General features: G+C 45.0%; 1 protein-coding gene across 6 annotated transcripts in view; it reads left to right on the forward strand.

Annotated features, from left to right (window-relative positions):
* ADIPOR2 (adiponectin receptor 2) overlaps positions 1-15,366 on the forward strand; it is a 78,876-nt gene extending 63,510 nt beyond the window's left edge. For all 6 annotated transcript variants that reach the window (XM_075941199.1, XM_025190906.2, XM_075941210.1 and 3 more), the window contains 6 exons: positions 3,948-4,067; positions 4,975-5,146; positions 7,512-7,698; positions 9,171-9,358; positions 11,193-11,386; positions 12,397-15,366. In XM_075941199.1, coding sequence (XP_075797314.1) covers positions 3,948-4,067; positions 4,975-5,146; positions 7,512-7,698; positions 9,171-9,358; positions 11,193-11,386; positions 12,397-12,528 — 993 coding nt within the window. In that variant the 3' untranslated portion in view covers positions 12,529-15,366. The remainder of the gene's footprint in view (positions 1-3,947; positions 4,068-4,974; positions 5,147-7,511; positions 7,699-9,170; positions 9,359-11,192; positions 11,387-12,396) is intronic.
* Positions 15,367-17,297: the final 1,931 nt, after the last annotated feature.

Here is a 17,297-nt window from a genome sequence, read left to right on the forward strand (position 1 = left end):
TACATGTCGTCTATAGTATTAACCTATAAGCTTTTGCTTATAGGTTAATCGACTACACTATTACATCCCTAATTGGAATTCCAGTCCTACCTTTCTATAAGGTCTCATTTAGGAAAGTGTACATTGTAAGGGCCAAACTGTGAAGGTCTTGTAACATGCAGAGTGCAAAACAGATCCAAATATTAAAGGACTTTTAAAAATAAATCAAAAACAAAAATCCTGATAGAGGCCTTGTTAGTAGAGGGAGATGGTAAAATTGTCGATATAGAAAAGTAGAGATGTCTTTTATGTTTGGAATGAAGCTTGGTGATATTCTATTCCAACAGTAATAAGTTGCTTTTTAACATTTCCTTTCATTAAAATACGAACACTTTAAAATCTGGCCTGGATAACTTGCATCTAGGAGTTCGAAGGATTGACTGAGGAGTTTTGCCTCATTTATATTAGATTTTAATAAATTTGGGCAAGTTCCAGAGAGACAAGACTCACTGCTTTGCCAGTATTTAAAAATTTAAACTAGGCCACCTAGCTAACTGTAGGTCAGAAAGCCTGGCTTTGATCCCAAGGAAAATAAAGCAGGGGCTGCTAAGAGACCATAGGTGAAGGATAAAAATATAATTATGACAATGTGGTTGCATGGAAAACAGGTCTTATCAAATGAGCAGTTTCCTGTTTTGGTATCAGTACATTAAAAAGGATATTGGGGGAGGGGAAAGGAAAAAGATGGAGTGTTGAGGTGAGGGGGAGTCCAGAATTTTCCATATCTTGATAACTGGCTCATTAAGGGTGGGTCTTTGGAACAGGTACAGAAAAGCTTCAGTCTGGTTCACTACATTGCAGTGACAGAGTCCTGATGACAAACAGAATAGCCCACTTGAATGCCATTCCAGCACATAGAGTTTATCAGAGGGCCTTCTTTACAGAAGCACATTTTAAAGCCATGGTGGATCTCCTTGCCCACAGAGACATCCTATCACCATGATCTGTACCTTGCCTGTGGCTGATGGGTCACAAAACAGCATGCATGTATGTGGTCAGACATGTCTGGCTTCATCTGTGACCCCAGAAGACCCCCTGAACCAAGCAGTCATGGTACTGCACTGCATCCTCTCAGCCTTGAACTGGTGGCTAGACCCTGAGTCAGTGCTGTGGGGAGTTCCCTTTGTGTCCTTATCACTGTCTCACCCTGTTTTTGGATGCATCAGATGTGAGCTGAGGTCTCAACTGGGCAAGCTTCGCTACAGCACAATCTAGCCCTTCATATCAGTGTCGGGGAGCTCTGTGCAGTTCACCTGGCCTGTCAGATGTTTTTGCCCCCACCTTAATGGCAAAGTGGTGCAGGTCCTAAAGGACAGTATGGCTGCGATGTATTGTATCAACAGACAGAGTGCTGCCAGGTCCTCAGCCCTTGTGTCAGGAGGTATTCAGCCTCTGGTGGATATTCACCTACCTGTAGCCAAGAACATCTTGGCAGATCACCTCATTAGGACCTTCTTTAGCCACAAATGGTCTCTCCATATGGAGGTGGTCAAACTGATTCCCCAACAGTGGGGGACTCCTCAGGTGGATCTGCCTGGATCCATTCTCTATAAATCAGGGACAAGAGATCCCTGTTAGATGCCTTCCTGATTCTGTGGTCAGTGCCCCGATGTACGCCTTTCCTCTGGAGTTGCTGATTCACTGGGACCTGCAAAATGTGAAGCGAGACACAGTGCCGGTGATTCTCAGAGTCTCATCATGGTCTCTCTAGCACTGGTTGGGATGCTGCTGAGTTTTTGGCTATGTCTCCGTTGCAGTTACCCCTGGAATTTCCTCTTTGTTTGCATCTGCTATCCCAGAGCCAGGCAGTCTGCTGTATCTGAACCTGATGATGTGGCTGCCCTGTGGCTAAGTACAGATGAGCATGGAGTGCTCTGCTGTGGTCCAGCAGGGAATGCTGGGCAGCAGGAAGCCTTGCATCAGCTACCCATGTAGCAAAGTAGAAGCACTTTGCACATTGGACCTGACACACATGCATTCGTCCTGAGGAGACCTCAGTGCAGGACATCCTGGATTATTTGCTGCAACTGAAGCCCCAGAGCTGCTTTTTATCTTCAGACAAGGTACACCCGATGGCCATTTTGCCTTCCACACACTTCAGGGCAGGTTGACCTTTGCCCATGCCATGGTGATGCGTTCCTGAAAGGTCTAAAGTTCTGGTGTAACTGCTGCTTGTGAGTCACTTAGAATGGAATTGATGTGAGCAAGCACTCGGAAACTGTTTTGTCTTCTCCTACCTTCCGTAACTATTCTTTGAGGTGTGTTGCTCATGTCTATTCCATTACCCACCCTCTGTTGGAGAAGGAACTGAGAGGGTGTGGATTGGCAATGCCTGATGTACTGCAGCATGAACGTAGCACTCTAGAGGGCACCCCAGCACTATGGGTACTGCTAAGGCCAAAATCTCTGACAGCCATGTGTGTGAGTGCGTGTGTGCCTTGAATGGAATAGACATGAGAACACATCTCAAAGAATAATGGTTACAAAAGTAGGTAACCATTTAATCCTTGCTGTTTAACTTTACCAAAAAAAATAAGATTCAGTGGCTCAAAGTTGAAGCTAGAAATATTCAAAGTGGAAATAAAGTGCAAAATTAACATTCAGGGTAATCTACCATTGGTATACAACAGATTTTTCCATATCTTGAAGAAACTAAATCAATATTGGATGTTCCCAAAGAGTTCCATTACTTCATCTAAAGTTATTAGGCTCAATGCAGGAACTACTTGTGAATTCATGAGATGTGAAATTCTGTGGCTATTATACAGGAAGTCAAGGTAATCATACTAGAACTTTTTGGCCTCCAAATCTTTGAATGTGACTTGGCACTAGGATTCTTAGCAGCTTTCTAAATCGAAGACTTGAAGGACACAAAGACTTACCGTCTTTTCTCTTTGTTTTCTTCTACTCAATATTGCTGTGACTGTGGTTTTTTTTCCAGCTGCCTCAAGATTTACCTTGGCAGCAGAAGTATTGAGTCCCTGATGGTATGGATCAATTCTAATAAACAAAGCAGAATTTAATGACCTGTTTCTTTATTTGGAATGTGGAATGACCAAAACATGTCTTCACTTGCTTTATATCTTTGTACTCTGCATTTTAATGTGCTGTGGAATGGGAGATGTGAAATCATTGTAGGTAAAATCATCCTTTATATTAATGCTTTTATAAAACAGGTTTCTGAAGTTTGTTTCCATTTCTAGATCAAAATCCTGTCATCTCTCTGTACAGGAGTTTTCTGTAACTTGTGTTTAAACCTTTCTGTTCATAAGTGCTTTTTTACTTAGTGGAATATTAGAGGGGCAACTGTCTTTAACGTATTAATATGACTGTTGAACATCTGATTTCCTGGTTTCACTATTGGAGAATCTTGCAAGTCCAGCAAAGATGAGCAAATCAATACTTCATAGCACAATACAGTGGGCATAATTTTCATATAAACAGATTTGAGTGAAGTGATAAAATGTGCCTGATTTGATTAAAGTCTGAAGCATAAAACTTGTAAATCCTGCATTGAGATTGACTGTAGCCTCATCCTGGGAGACCAGAATTATAAATTTTTGGCAGCACCTTCCCATGGTGATTCAAGGATTTAGTACTAAATTAGATCTAGAGAGACTGTGTTCATGTAGCAAATAGTTTTGCATTGCATTGGTAGGAAAATGAGCTACATTATCTGTGGATTTTATATCTGATCAACTTTACAGAATTGCACTGAATTTTCTAGACTTGTTTTGTGATTGGAATAACCATGGATACCACTTTCAAAAGCACCAGTCACTTGAAAATTTTACTACTTGTTGAATTTGAAACTTCATCTCAACTGCTAGCCCATATTTTGTTTTAGTGTAGAACATAATATTTTCGTTATCAGTTTTTATTTTAAATGTTTGTTTTTTCTCTTCCAGAGTTCGGAGGAATGCGACTCTAAAGATGAACCAGCTCAGGAAGATGAAGGCTTTATGGGTATGTCCCCTCTTCTACAAGCCCACCATGCCATGGAGAAAATGGAAGAGTTTGTATGTAAGGTAAGAGAGAGCTTAATTTAGCTAGTAGGTTCCAGTGACTGACAGGCTATGTACCTGAAGTAAATTGTACCAGCAAGAAGCTGGGGGAACAGTAGATGTACAGCGGGAGCTGGTCGTTCAACAATTCTCTATTGTCAGCTTCATGTGTGATTTTCTGTAATGGTGTGTTGGGGGACCTTCTACATGAGCAGGCACATAAATAGGTGGAAAGGAATACAAGAATTGGGAATGGCATAGGTCTCCTGTTAGTGTCAGAGTTCAGATCCTTGTTGGTCCTCTGCTTCTTGGGCTGCTAGTGCTGGAAAGGCATCAAGCTTAGCCACAAGAAAAAGAATATTCCTCACTTGATTTTAATGTCTTTCTGTGCTTTTGAGATGGTACTGACTATATTTTACATATTAGATGTAAAATAAAAGTGTACCAAACACTAGTGAGCATGCAGTTAGGATGGAAAGATGGGACTCTTTTCAGGGCCTTTTCTGTTGATGGAGAAGACCTACACCTAGTTTTCCTCAGTGAAGTGAATAGGAAATACACCCATCCAACAGATACTAAGTCCTTACTGCACTATGAACCAGTCATGTTAAATCCACTTTTTGCCTTTGTTGAGCAGTTACAGTGAACCTAGTTGTGTGTCCATGATTGGAACATTGAAGTATTCCATTTCCTGCACTGGTGGCAGCAGCATTTGTGTTGTGTAGAGTAGGGACCAGAATGTCTTGGACTTGAGCATAGAGATACACCTTTCCCAAAGGGAACTGTCTGCTCCCTAGACTTACTATGTTAATTTTGGCTACTTGAAAGCACAGACCAACTCAGGATTTCGTTTTTTCCCTCCCCTTTGCCACATCCACCACTTACTGGACTTCACTGGCTGAGATTATAACCATGTGCTCTTAACCTCCAGGTATGGGAGGGCCGATGGCGGGTCATACCCCATGATGTTCTTCCTGACTGGCTAAAGGACAATGATTATCTGTTGCATGGGCATCGACCACCTATGCCCTCTTTCCGTGCTTGCTTCAAGAGCATCTTCAGAATACACACGGAGACTGGCAACATCTGGACGCATCTTCTAGGTATTTCCATTTAAAGTGAATGTGCAGTGTTAATTATTGAAGATCATAAGCATCTGGGGAAAAAATTTTAAATGGACTGAGCCAGCCTGGCATGCACTTGACAGCAACGACTCCTGTTCTGTGGAGTGGGCCTGATCCTTCACTCTGGTCTGCTGGTTCATTGCTCTCGTGTTGGAGGAGCCTGTCACAGCATCACATGAGGGCATCTGTGTTCAGGCGGAGTCCTGTCCCTGCAATGTCCTACCCAGTCTCCTTTCCCGGCCCTGGTGCTGTCATATGCAGGGCATTAGGATCCCCTCTTCCTCTGGGACTTTGACCCCATCTCTGCGAACCTTCCTAGGAAGTGCCATATAAGAGCTAACACCTCCTCTTAGGATTGAGGAATCTAGCTCTATCTGCCAGGAATTCTTTGTGCAGCCATGTATGGGGCTTTGCTTGCTCACATGGGGGATGCATGCGAGCAGCGGGATGGCTCCAAATAGATTTGGGGGTGGCTGAGGCCGCCCCTAGACCTAGCCACCTGTTGCCTAAGTTTAGGGGTGATGACAAAGGTCGTTTCAGCTAGAGCAGAGTTATAGGTACAGTTATCCTTTCAGCAATGACATACTGGATAAGGTTCCAGGTGTCCATTTTTTAAAATTCTCCCACCAAAGATATGGGGGGGAAGGGAGTTAAGGTGATCTTGTCTCTGGTGTTCAGCCCCTCTTGGGACTGCTAACTCAGCACTGTAAGATCTGATCATTGGGACCCATAAGCATACATCTGAAGATCACTTCTGGCCTTCAGAGTGCACAAAAGTTGCAACAAGTGTAGGGAACTTGTGGGGATGGGAGTGGAATATACTAGATGAGCATTTCCTAGATCCCAGAGAAGGACGTTCACCCTCTTCCTGTCCTCTTCTCCAATTATACAAATTGAAATCTGTACTGTGCTATTGACATGTGGCCTTTTCTGGAATAAAGCATAAGTGTGTATGCCAAATATATACTTGCTTGCCAACTGCTGTTGCCCTCCCTCTTTCTAGTTGAGGCAGTATTTTTGTTAAAAGGGGAAATATGCAGTGTTAGCTCACCCTCTCCCTCACCTGTGCTCCTCTTCCCCAATACATGGGATTCATCACAAGGTAAGGAGAAGCATTTTGTGGGAGCTCTGTGCTTAAAGCAGTGATGGTGTCACCTACTTTTCAGTCAAGGAGAATTGGCTATAACTCTTCTCAGACCTATTTGTGCTTTTCTCCATTTTGCTGGAAAGGTACATACTCCTTCAGTCCTCCCCTGGAGATATGTGCTTCTTGCACAGCACTTTCCATTCCCTACCAAACTAGGGGCAAGAGTCTGGCCAGCGGGTCAAGCTTCCTCGGCAATGCTGAGCATTATCTGCTGTGGCTTACACAAATTAGATTCTCACAAGTATTGCTTGTTTCCTGGCAGAAACATCTGAAGTGTCAGTCTAACAAAACAGCAGCTTTTTGAATGCCTTTGCCTGTGCTGAATACCCCCTTCTCATTGCTCAGGGTGCATTATCCTAGGGCGACCAGAAGCTCATCTGTCCGCAAATTAGTTTTAGAATTAGCATTGCAATGACTCTGACCCATCAGCCCTCTGGCTTGGCTTTGGAAGATAAAAATCTAGTCTTGAACTCTTCCAGATGTTGAGTGAACAGCAGTATTCTTTAGCAAACAACTTAAGCTTTGGAATAAACATGCCACAGCAGCAAATTGGGCTCAGAGAGGTTTGCTGATCTATGAATCTATGGTATGAGCCACTGTTCCCAGGAGTTCAAAAAAGGTCTTTCAAAGATGTGCCAGTGATTCTGATAAGCATCCTTATTCCTCCTTGTACGATGGAAACGGGTTCAGGAAACGGGTACTTGATTTTTATCTGAAACTGGGCTGTGAAGAAGTCTGTCAGTCACTTTGAGAGGGGGAGATGGTGGTTCTGGGTGATCCCTTCAATGAATGCCACAACTTGGGGAATTTGGGAATAAAATTCCTGTGAGGTCTAGGATTTGCGATTTCCCTATCTTTATCTTAGAAATGGAGGATGCAATGTGTGGTATTCCTTACCACTTAAATTAGCTATCAGGGACAAAATAGAGATTTGGCACCCAGCTCAGAGCAGCAGTTGTGTGCTCATTCAGATTCTGGGTACCTCACACAACCAGTGAAACCATTGTTTCTATTCAAGTATCTACAAAGTCAGTCCAATCAGACACATTGAGTGAAGGTCAAGCATATGATTGTGCCAGAGCACATGAAAGTGTAACATTGTCATCATGATCTTGTTCAGTATTCCTCACACCTGTAAACTTGGTCCAGTAGAATACCTTTGCATGAGTCTGATATTTTTGCTTTATTTTTACTTAGGTTGTGTGTTCTTCCTGTGTCTGGGAATCTTCTACATGTTCCGGCCAAACATGTCCTTTGTAGCGCCTGTGCAGGAGAAGGTGGTAGTTGGAATGTTCTTCTTGGGAGCCATCCTCTGCCTCTCCTTCTCATGGCTTTTCCACACAGTTTACTGTCATTCAGAAGGTGTCTCTCGGCTCTTCTCCAAGTAAGCACCCAGTGAAATGCATGCTAGATGGGAAAAGGATGGGCAGAACGGCACAGGGAATCATGGCTGGGGTTTGGAAGCTCCACTGTAACAGTATGTGATCTAGCTATGTGGCCACAGAAACATTTTCAAGTAGTAGTTGGTTGGTAAGGTTGCACGCAGTTCCTTCCGGTCCAACATTCCCTAGACCAAAGGTGTAAGTTCCACTCTGTCCCTTTGCTGAGGCAATCTCAGAAACAACTTTTCGCTGTTGAGATGACTGTACGTACATTTTAAACTATTACAGATAAGATTCTAAAATCTTAATGTAACTTGTTTGCCTTTGTCCTTCTTTTAATGTATTTTGGGTCCACGTGGGCCTGACTAGACAATAGTGGATTTGTCAGATAAAAGAGTTTAGAAAGTATAACTCTTGTCCCCGTTAAGCACCCTGCTTTGGCTGGACAATGAAGGCCTTTTGCTCTGAAAAGATCACTTACCAGTGAATTTTGCAAGTGTACTACAAAAAGAGTCCAAAAGGACCAAAGACTTCCTCCTGAAGAATCTGTTCCTGCAAAAGGCTATGGTAGTGCATGAGTCTTCTGTTAGGAAGCAAACAGTCTTGACAGTGGTTCTCTGCCCAGGGACTGGATGTAGCCCAATTAGCACTGCAAATACCCAGCTCAGCTTTGTGCTAAAGGCTGCAGAGCTGGGGTTGGCTGGTCTACCATAGGGTGCAGGGTTGCAGCAGGTTCTGAGGTTTCTGCCGCCTACCCAGCTCAATGCTCCTGGTTCCATTCTGAGGGGCCTCTGGGTGGAGGACTGTGGCCTCGGGTTTGGGCAGGGACTATGTGGAGGGCATTATGCATTCTTTACTTATGGCCCAGGTGACGTTTTGTGGGCCATATATGCAGCCCATGATGATAACTAAGTTGAGAAGCACTGGTCTGAGAAGTATGCATCTGGAAAGAAGGCACCATATTTACTCTGCCACCTAACTGTTACTAAAAACGCCTTGGTTGATGATGAGAGGTTGCTTCCTAGGTGGATACTAAGACCCTGGGTGGGGAGTCTGTATTTGCCATCCTAATATGGACTTTCTAAAGTCAAAGTACAGTGTCCAGAATTCTGGCTGCACTCAGGTAGGCCCCATAATGCATATCTATCTTCTTTTGCATCAAGAAAATGCTCCTGAGTGGTTTTAGTAAATTTATTCTTCCCCTAAGAATAGAAATGAGATACTCTTAGATGGCGCGAACTATTTATACTCTGGGCCTGTCGAATGTTGGGCTCAGGGGAACAGCATACACCTGCTGGTCACTGCTCAGTAATTGGTCTTACGATGGCATGACCAGGCAAGTAGAATCAGCAGTGGGACTCTATGGGAGTAATCATTCAGTGTACGGTGTAAGTTAGCCCATATTACAGGGATAAGTAGGCTAAGCAGTAAACACAGTGGTCTGGGACTGACTTTCTTTATCAACCTGTTCTAGGCTGGATTACTCTGGCATCGCACTTCTCATCATGGGCAGCTTTGTTCCATGGCTGTACTACTCCTTTTATTGCAACCCTCAGCCTTGCTTCATCTACTTGATCGTGATTTGTGTCCTGGGAATTGCAGCCATAATAGTCTCGCAGTGGGACATGTTTGCAACCCCTGAATACCGGGGGGTGAGAGCAGGTAAATTTATTTTATTTTATTTTTTTGCTTCTTCATTATAGCTGTTGCAACCTATTGACTTGTAACAAAAATTGACTGGTAGGAAAGCTTTCATTGCCAAAGGATGTTCCTGTGTGTGGAGAAACTCAACTACAGTAAAATGCCAGTGGTCCAGCATCCAGTGGTCCAGCACTCCTGATGGTCCGGCACCATCGGGAACCCGGAAGTGCTCTGGGCAGCTGGACAATTGGAGCTGCTCTGCCCCTGGCTTCCCTGATTCAGCCACTGCTGAAACTGAGCAGTGGCTGATTCGGGGAAGCTGGGGGCAGAGCAGCTGGGGTGATGCCTGGTTGGTCCCATAGCGTCGCCCCTCGGCGCTGCGGGACCAACCCGGCAGCACCCCAGCTGCTCTGCCCCAGACTTCCCCAAGGGCTTCCCGGAGTCAGCCGCTGGTCAGTTTCAGCAGCGGCTGACTTGGGGAAATCTGGGGCAGAGCAGCTAGGGTGCTGCTGGGTTGGTCCCGCAGCAGCGAGGGGCGCATCCCCCCCACTCCACCCCAGACCTCTCATAGCCCCCCCCTTCCTATAGTCCGGCATATTTGATAATCCCGCACCCCCTGGGCCCTAAAGGTGCCAGATTATCAGAAGTTTACTGTAACATGTTGTGGATAACAAACTTGTCACATCTGTTGTAAGAGAAGAATAGGTGTTAAGTTAGGTGGTCTGGGTGCAGGCAGGAGTAGGGGGACAGCACATGGAGTGGGAGAGGTAGTTAAGTTTTTCCATCATTATATAACAACTCTCTCCTTTCATAGGTTAGATACTGGAAGTCAATGTCTGACTCCCATGGACTCCTAGTACTGCTCACCTTGTGGCTATAATATTAGGTCTGCTAAACATTGTAGATAGCCTCCTGCTGAGTGCAAATGAGCAATCCCTCACTTGTCTCTATCTAGACAAGAATTTCAGGGGGTAGCTGAGTTAGTCTGTTACAGAAAAAACAACAAATGGTCTGGTAGCTGTGCCTACAAAAGCTCATGATACCATCTACATGTTTCGTTAGTCTATAAAGTGTTACCAGACCATTTGTTATTTTTTTAGATAAGAATAGTTACTGTCACCTTGACAGTAAAGAATGAGAGTGGGGAGGGAGCTTTTAGGGGAACTCAGTATCTTTTGATAACTCAGTTTAATGCTGTATCAAGTTTCTCTTGTTTCTTCATCTTGGTTTTATATGTACACAAAACAGTGTGCACTCCAAGGAGAACTGTTGTTTATGTTCAGGACAGATCTGAATGTCTGGACACAACAGGGAGTTCACTTTCTTGAATATTAACCGTACAGTAGATAGAATGTTCTGTTAGAAAGGTTTAATACTCTCTGCTAGGAGAATCTTGAAATCAGCCAAGCTGTGATCTGGCAAGATACAGAATCAGATACTCTTCAAGTGCGGGCTTCTATGTTCATTCCTGGGGCAACCTGCATGTTGCACTGTTAATAGTGTACATCAGTGGCCATTTCCTTGCGGATCATTCTCTACCATACTCTTGCAGTAGCAGGATATTTTATGGGATATAGGCACCCTCTATAGCCTAAGAACGTTAACATTCAAGTTGGTGCGTAGGTGGCCTGTACATAGAGGCATGAACTTGAAAGTGAAGTTACATTTAGTATGTCTGTTGACCAATATCCATAGTGTATCAAAGAACTTTGCTTTCTTGAGCACTTGCTTTGTTATGGCATAAACTTGCCACCATAGTTCAGATGTCCACCTTGTATCTTTTGTGAATGTTAGGTTCTGTCTATTGCTGCTTTCTTTATCCAAGCTTGACTCCACCATTTTCCTTCCCTCATAGGAGTATTTCTGGGTCTGGGTCTCAGTGGTGTCATCCCCACCCTGCACTTTGTCATCTCTGAAGGCCTTCTTAAGGCAGCCACAATGGGGCAGATAGGCTGGCTAGCTCTCATGGCCTGCCTGTACATCACTGGTGCTGCGCTATATGCTGCTCGGATACCAGAGAGATTCTTCCCGGGCAAGTGCGATATCTGGGTGAGTCTGCAAAGAAATTGGATACTAAGATTGTGACACATTAGCTTGTTATGCTGAAGTCTGGTATTGCTATGCTCTTGTGCTTCTTTGATTGTGGTAACTAACTGTAGCTGCTCTAACAGCTGCTTGTCAGACTTTATAATCTGGGACAAGATTAATGGGTTTGACGACTAGAAGTTGACACAATGCTGTTACAGATTGTTGAAATGTCTTTACAAAGGCTAGCTGTGGGACTGTACCTTGTCACTAAGGCTCTGCAATGTGCATGCCACTCTGCTCCTAGTCTAGTAGGTATCCAGTGTTACCTCTTCCTTTAAACTGGAAGAAGTGGTCAATGTCACTGTCTCATGGTTTTCCATTCTGCTGCATTGTAATCACTCATTTCCTGGGCTCTTACCTTGGATAGCCAGTGACTGAGCTAACCCACAAGCTGCTTGTTGAATCCTGTTCATCCTGCCTCCCCATATAGCGATGGAGCAGACAGAGCAAGCCTGTGTTGGAAATCCACTTGATGACATTGCGTCCAGTACCACTAGAGCAGTGTGTCAGTATCTGTCCACATTTGAAAAATAGGACGTCACTAGCCTCAGCAGCTACAGTGTATCTCTATTTCTAGGAAGTAAGAGTAAGGACAAATACACTGTATTTCTAAGCCTTTCGGCTTGGGAACGGGATGCGTGCTGGTGTGAGATCTGCCAAAGATGGATAGGCACATAGCTATACATTCTTTTTAAATTTCAAATCTGCAAGTGATTCTGCTGTCTATGAAATCTGAACCAGATGGCTTTCCCCTGCTTCCTATGAATATTGCTAGGAAGAGGGGGAGATGCTATAGACAGTGATACTATAGTGACTGGTTCAATATGGGATATTGAACAGCCCAGCAAGTGGTGTTAAGCTGTTGCTGCTGTGTGCACTGCTGTGTGCTTCTGTCCAACACAGGTCTTTTTGGAAAGAGGGTGGTACTTGAACTCTGTCTCTGGTTGAACAGTAATGTCTTGTTTCCACAGTTCCACTCCCATCAGCTGTTTCATGTCTTCGTTGTGGCTGGAGCTTTTGCGCACTTCCATGGTGTTTCAAACCTTCAGGAGTTCCGTTTCACAGTTGGGGGAGGCTGCACAGAGGAAGGAAACATGCAGTAAAACCTGCCTTCGGCCCAGGACCAGAACCAAAACAGAGGACTGCGAGAGGGGTTGAAGTTAACTGGCTAATGACACAAACACTTGAGAATCAAAGCCTCATGTAATCGGATATGGAATCTTCTTGGGATTTCTAACATGAGAAATTTATACCTCAAACGATGGAGTGAATCAATTTGAAGACCAGGAAATTCTTAAACCCTAACTTATTCTTGATCTACAGATTGAGCTACGGAGGACCGTTTTCAAATCGGCTTCTGTTCAATGCCATATTTATTTGTAGAAAACAGGAGGGATGGCTTAGCAGTTTTCTTTTTTAAATCTAGTTTAAGATTTATATCTTCTTTAGGGGCAGGGGAAGGAGCTGATTTTTTAGATGCTCTTGTGGGGGGGAAAAATTGTAAATAAGATTTCTAACTTTCTGTTAAAATAAATTTATATAAATGTTTTAAACAAATGGGGGGGGGGGGAGAGAATGGGTTTTGTATAGAATGCACCATGCAAGTACCACACACTGTTTCAATTTTGCACAAAAAAGTGACTGCAGGAGGATCAGGTAAAATCCTTGGGAGTGAGGCATGATGGTCCTGCAGACTCTTCCTGGAAGCTGGCACATACTGGGCAATATAGCATCCTGATCAGTGTTTGGAGCCAGCTCAAAACATGGCACGTAACAGTTGGCAATGGCCAGTTGCCTATGTTTTAATCAAGCTATCGTTCAGGTCTCAGTAAGTTTAGATATTCAAGGTAATTGAATAATGCATGTAACATTTACATGGGGCGATTGCCTTCTGAGCTTTCTTGGCCCTCGGTGTGGGGGGGAGGGATTGGATTGTGGAATTACAATGAAGTAGCATGTTTTGTTGCCACATGGAGTGTAACAGGTGTGTGGGTGAGAGAGAGATGTGGCACATGAATTGACTCCTTGGGTACCAGTCTGCAAACAAAACCCCCTGTCTTCTAGCTTTTCGGCTGCCATTCATCTGCTGTGCTTTGATGTGATTATATGATTTTAATGGCCCGTCAAAGAATAGAATAGCTACTCAGGTGGGTGAACATTTGCCAGTAACGGGGGTGAGGAGGAAAGGCTGGCACTGGAAGGAAGGAGCAGAGCACTCAAAGGAAGAATGCTGTTTGGTTGCTTACACACACTCGATTTTTTTTTATTGGATTTTTTCCTTATCTCATGTTTTGTAGTGTTAAATTGACTAGACTCCCTATCCTACTGTTGATGCTGTTCCTGCTAGGAGGGCATCTGACTTCTGGTATCATTGGCACTGCTGTGAAGCAGCCAGAAGGAAACACTCAGATTGAATGGTTTCTCTTGACCTAAAGTACATCACCTTCATTTGTGTACAGAGCCACATGGCCTCCAGAGTCTTGTAGCTTTTAAATCTGCACTAAGCCCTGCACTGTTCTTGGTTTTCAGGCCCAGTCAATTTCCCAGACCTGCTTAAGTAGCAGGAGAGCTGGGGGTTTTTAACTTGGAAGTAAAAATGGAGACAATTTGGACTATGTGGAGCCCCTGCATGGCGCAAAGATATATTCTTCTCTTGGCAAATTGGCATGGTTTCATCTTTGGAGCCTAGTCAGAAGCCAGAGAAATAAGCAGATTGCTGGAGAATCTTATGAGTCTTGGGGCGAAATTAAGTTTCAGATATATAGTTTATAGCACAGAAGTTTCATGTCTTGGAGTGTCTGGTTGCTGGAAACTTTGAGCTGTTATCTGATGGGCAAACAGCCCCAGTATACTGTGCTTCACAGAGCAATGGGATGGTAAACTTATTGTACATTTTTAAGGGTAAAAGTTCAAATTTGCAAGTGAAAAATGTAGATTTCAGAGACCTTACAGGTAAACATTATTGGGAAGCGAGGCTGCTATTGAATGTTTCAAGCAGTTATCTTGTCTAGTAGGGTTGAATAGAAGTGGAAGACCTCCATTATGTTCAAGGTTCCTCACCTGACCCTAAAAAGGAAGTATTTTCTCTTTGCCCTTTGGGTGGAGTTATTTTCAGAAATGTTGAAATAAAGCTTAGCTGTAGAAAGAGGTGCTTCATTTGAGCTTGTGGGAAGTGTAGATGAATGTTTTTCTTGGCAAGATCACCTTGCTGGGTGTCAATAGGACTGAATGAAAGGCTCGTCTGGTGGGTTTCTGCAGTGCCTAACTGGAACATAGAGCAGTATTAATCAGGCACCTGTAGTGAGAAGCTTTAATAAATATAGGCAGGAGGTGCCTCTGCTACTTGAGAAAGCAATGGTACATATCAGAATCAGACTCGTTCTGGAAAGCACTTTGGATACCTCTGTATCAATACCAGCAAAAGTGGCAGTCTCCATCCTGAGTCACCCTACGCTCACTCCATGAAGGGACATTGTAACCTGGCCCATCACAGCACAGAACTATTACAAAACACAATACTCCACCTGCTGTTCTTATCCCAGTCGATCTCTGTGTAGGACGTTTTGTGCTCCAATAAACTGCCTAGCTGTGCACTTTCTCCCCCCCCCCCCCCCCCGTCCTGCCCCTGTAGCGTTTGCTGAGAACTCTTCCCAGGTTGGCACCTGAATGCCTTACTCTCAGCGGTCAGAGGCTTGCTTGCTCTGTGTGCAGATTATTGCCATAGAATAGATAGGACCTACAGCTCCTTTCCTTCCCCATTAAATAGTGGCCTTGTTCAGTATTTTCTTTCTTTTTTTAAATTGCTTACTGTTGGAAGCAACAAAGCACATTTGGGGATTTTCCTGATTGGATCTATGGTGATTGGTTCCATATGAGATGGGATCTCATGACTTGCTGTGTTCTTAACTTCTAATAAAAGAACCAAATGGGATATTGACCAAGTTTGGCTCTTTGTTGTTCTGTGTGATATTTACAAGAGTAAGGCAATTTCTTCTCTCCCTCCCCTACATTTCTGACTGACCAAACAGCCTGTTACTAGGGGACTGAAGGAAAACTGAGATCTGTAGAGTTATTACAGACCTTCGTCTGGCTCCCTCGGGACTCGACTGGTCCTGGACAAGGGAGTTTTCCGGACCAGGGAAGGGAGGCACTAGGCTTTTTGCTGGGCTTCTCTCCCCCAGCTACCTGGCACCACTGCCCTTGGCCTCCTGACTGCAGCAGCCCTGTGAGCTCTGCAGTCCTGCAAGCCCCGGCAGCCCCACCAGTGCCATGAGCTCTTGTGGCAGCCTTGTGGTGCTCATGACCCCACCAGCTGTGGACTCTGCTGCGGGCTCCGGAGTCCTCACCCCATGGGCTCCGGAGTCCTCACCAGCTTCCCAGCCTGGCTGGCTGTGGGCTCCAGTGTCCCATGGGCTCCACTGGCTGGCTCCACTCCCAATCACTGGCAGCCTTTGTGGTCCAGCAACATCTGTGGTCCTTCTGAACCAAGGATGTTGCTGGACCAGTGAGTCCTGGAACACAGAGTTTCAACCTATACTTGCTTGGAGCAGAGTCTGGGATGTACCTCGAACACTACGACAGGACTTAGATTCAAATAATTGACTTGTTTCAGATTGTTTTACAAGAAGTATTTTTGCCTAGTCCTCAATAGCTGAGCAAATATTATTTAAAACATTTATAAATTGGATCTGCCTAGCAAACCATAAGCCTGTTGGTGATTTCAGGACAACACATAATTCTCTAGAGAGGAGGTTCTCAAACTTTGATACTGCGACCCCCTAAAATGTTAAATGAATGTGTGCCCCCCCCCTCCACCCGCACTGCTCCATGAGTAAAGGGGGAGTTGGGAGGTTTTCGGGGGCAGTGGGGCTGGCCGGGGGAGATTGGGTGGGGGAAACGGGCTGGTGGGAAGCAGGGCTGGTGGGGGGAGTCAGGGGCAGCAGGGCTGGCTGGGGGGAGATTGGGAGGAGAAGTGGGGGAGAACCAGCTGGGAGGGAGTTGGGGGGAGCGCGAATTGGCGGCGGGGAGCAGGACTGACCCAGGTACGTGCAGATCCCAGGGTGCTGCCCGTCCCCCACACAGTACCGGCGAAGCGCGAGTGAGTTTGGCTGCAGCTCCTCCACGTGCTTGACCAGCGCTCCGGAGCATGTACAGGGCTTCCCCTCCTCCCCAAGGTGTCACACGCAACCAGAGGCTCTCGCCCCCCCATCTCCCAGCCACTCCCCCTGCCCCCGCCAGGCTTCCATTGAGCTCCCAGCTGGAAAACCAGAAAATACTGGACATTGCACATATATGGACAGAGGGCCCAAAAACCGGACTGTCTGGTTGAATACTGGACACCTGGCAACTCTAGCCTGTGACCCCCCTCTAAGTTTCTTACCCCTGGGGGTCGCGACCCACAGTTTGAGAAACGCTGCTCTAAAGTTTAAAAATGGTTTGGCAGCTACTTACAAAGTTAAAAGTTTCCATCATCAAAGATGGGGGGGGGGGGGTATCCTCTTGCTCCATCAGCGTTATGTGCACTTCCTTTGTGTGTCCTGTCTATGCTAACAGGAGAACAATTTTAAAAACTGGCTTGAGTAATTGTGGGCGAAGGGGACCTGTTGGCATTATTGTCATCAATGAGTTACTTCGCTGTTGTGAAGCATCTCTTTCTGGGGGCATATCTGCCACGAAAATCAACACACCAAAGGTCAATCTTCCAGTGTTTGATACAGTGGGTCTGTTAAGAACCCGCCAATTTGAATGCTGACGGTGCCTCCAGTGACCCTGGAACTACTCACAATTGAAAGGAGTAGACAGAGTTTCTCCCATCAACCTCCTGCTGTGGGACTAACCAGAAAATCAATGCAAGGTACATTGACGTCAGCTA

Source organism: Pelodiscus sinensis, chromosome 1, assembly GCF_049634645.1.
Source record: "Pelodiscus sinensis isolate JC-2024 chromosome 1, ASM4963464v1, whole genome shotgun sequence".
Classification (NCBI taxonomy): Eukaryota; Metazoa; Chordata; order Testudines; family Trionychidae; genus Pelodiscus; species Pelodiscus sinensis.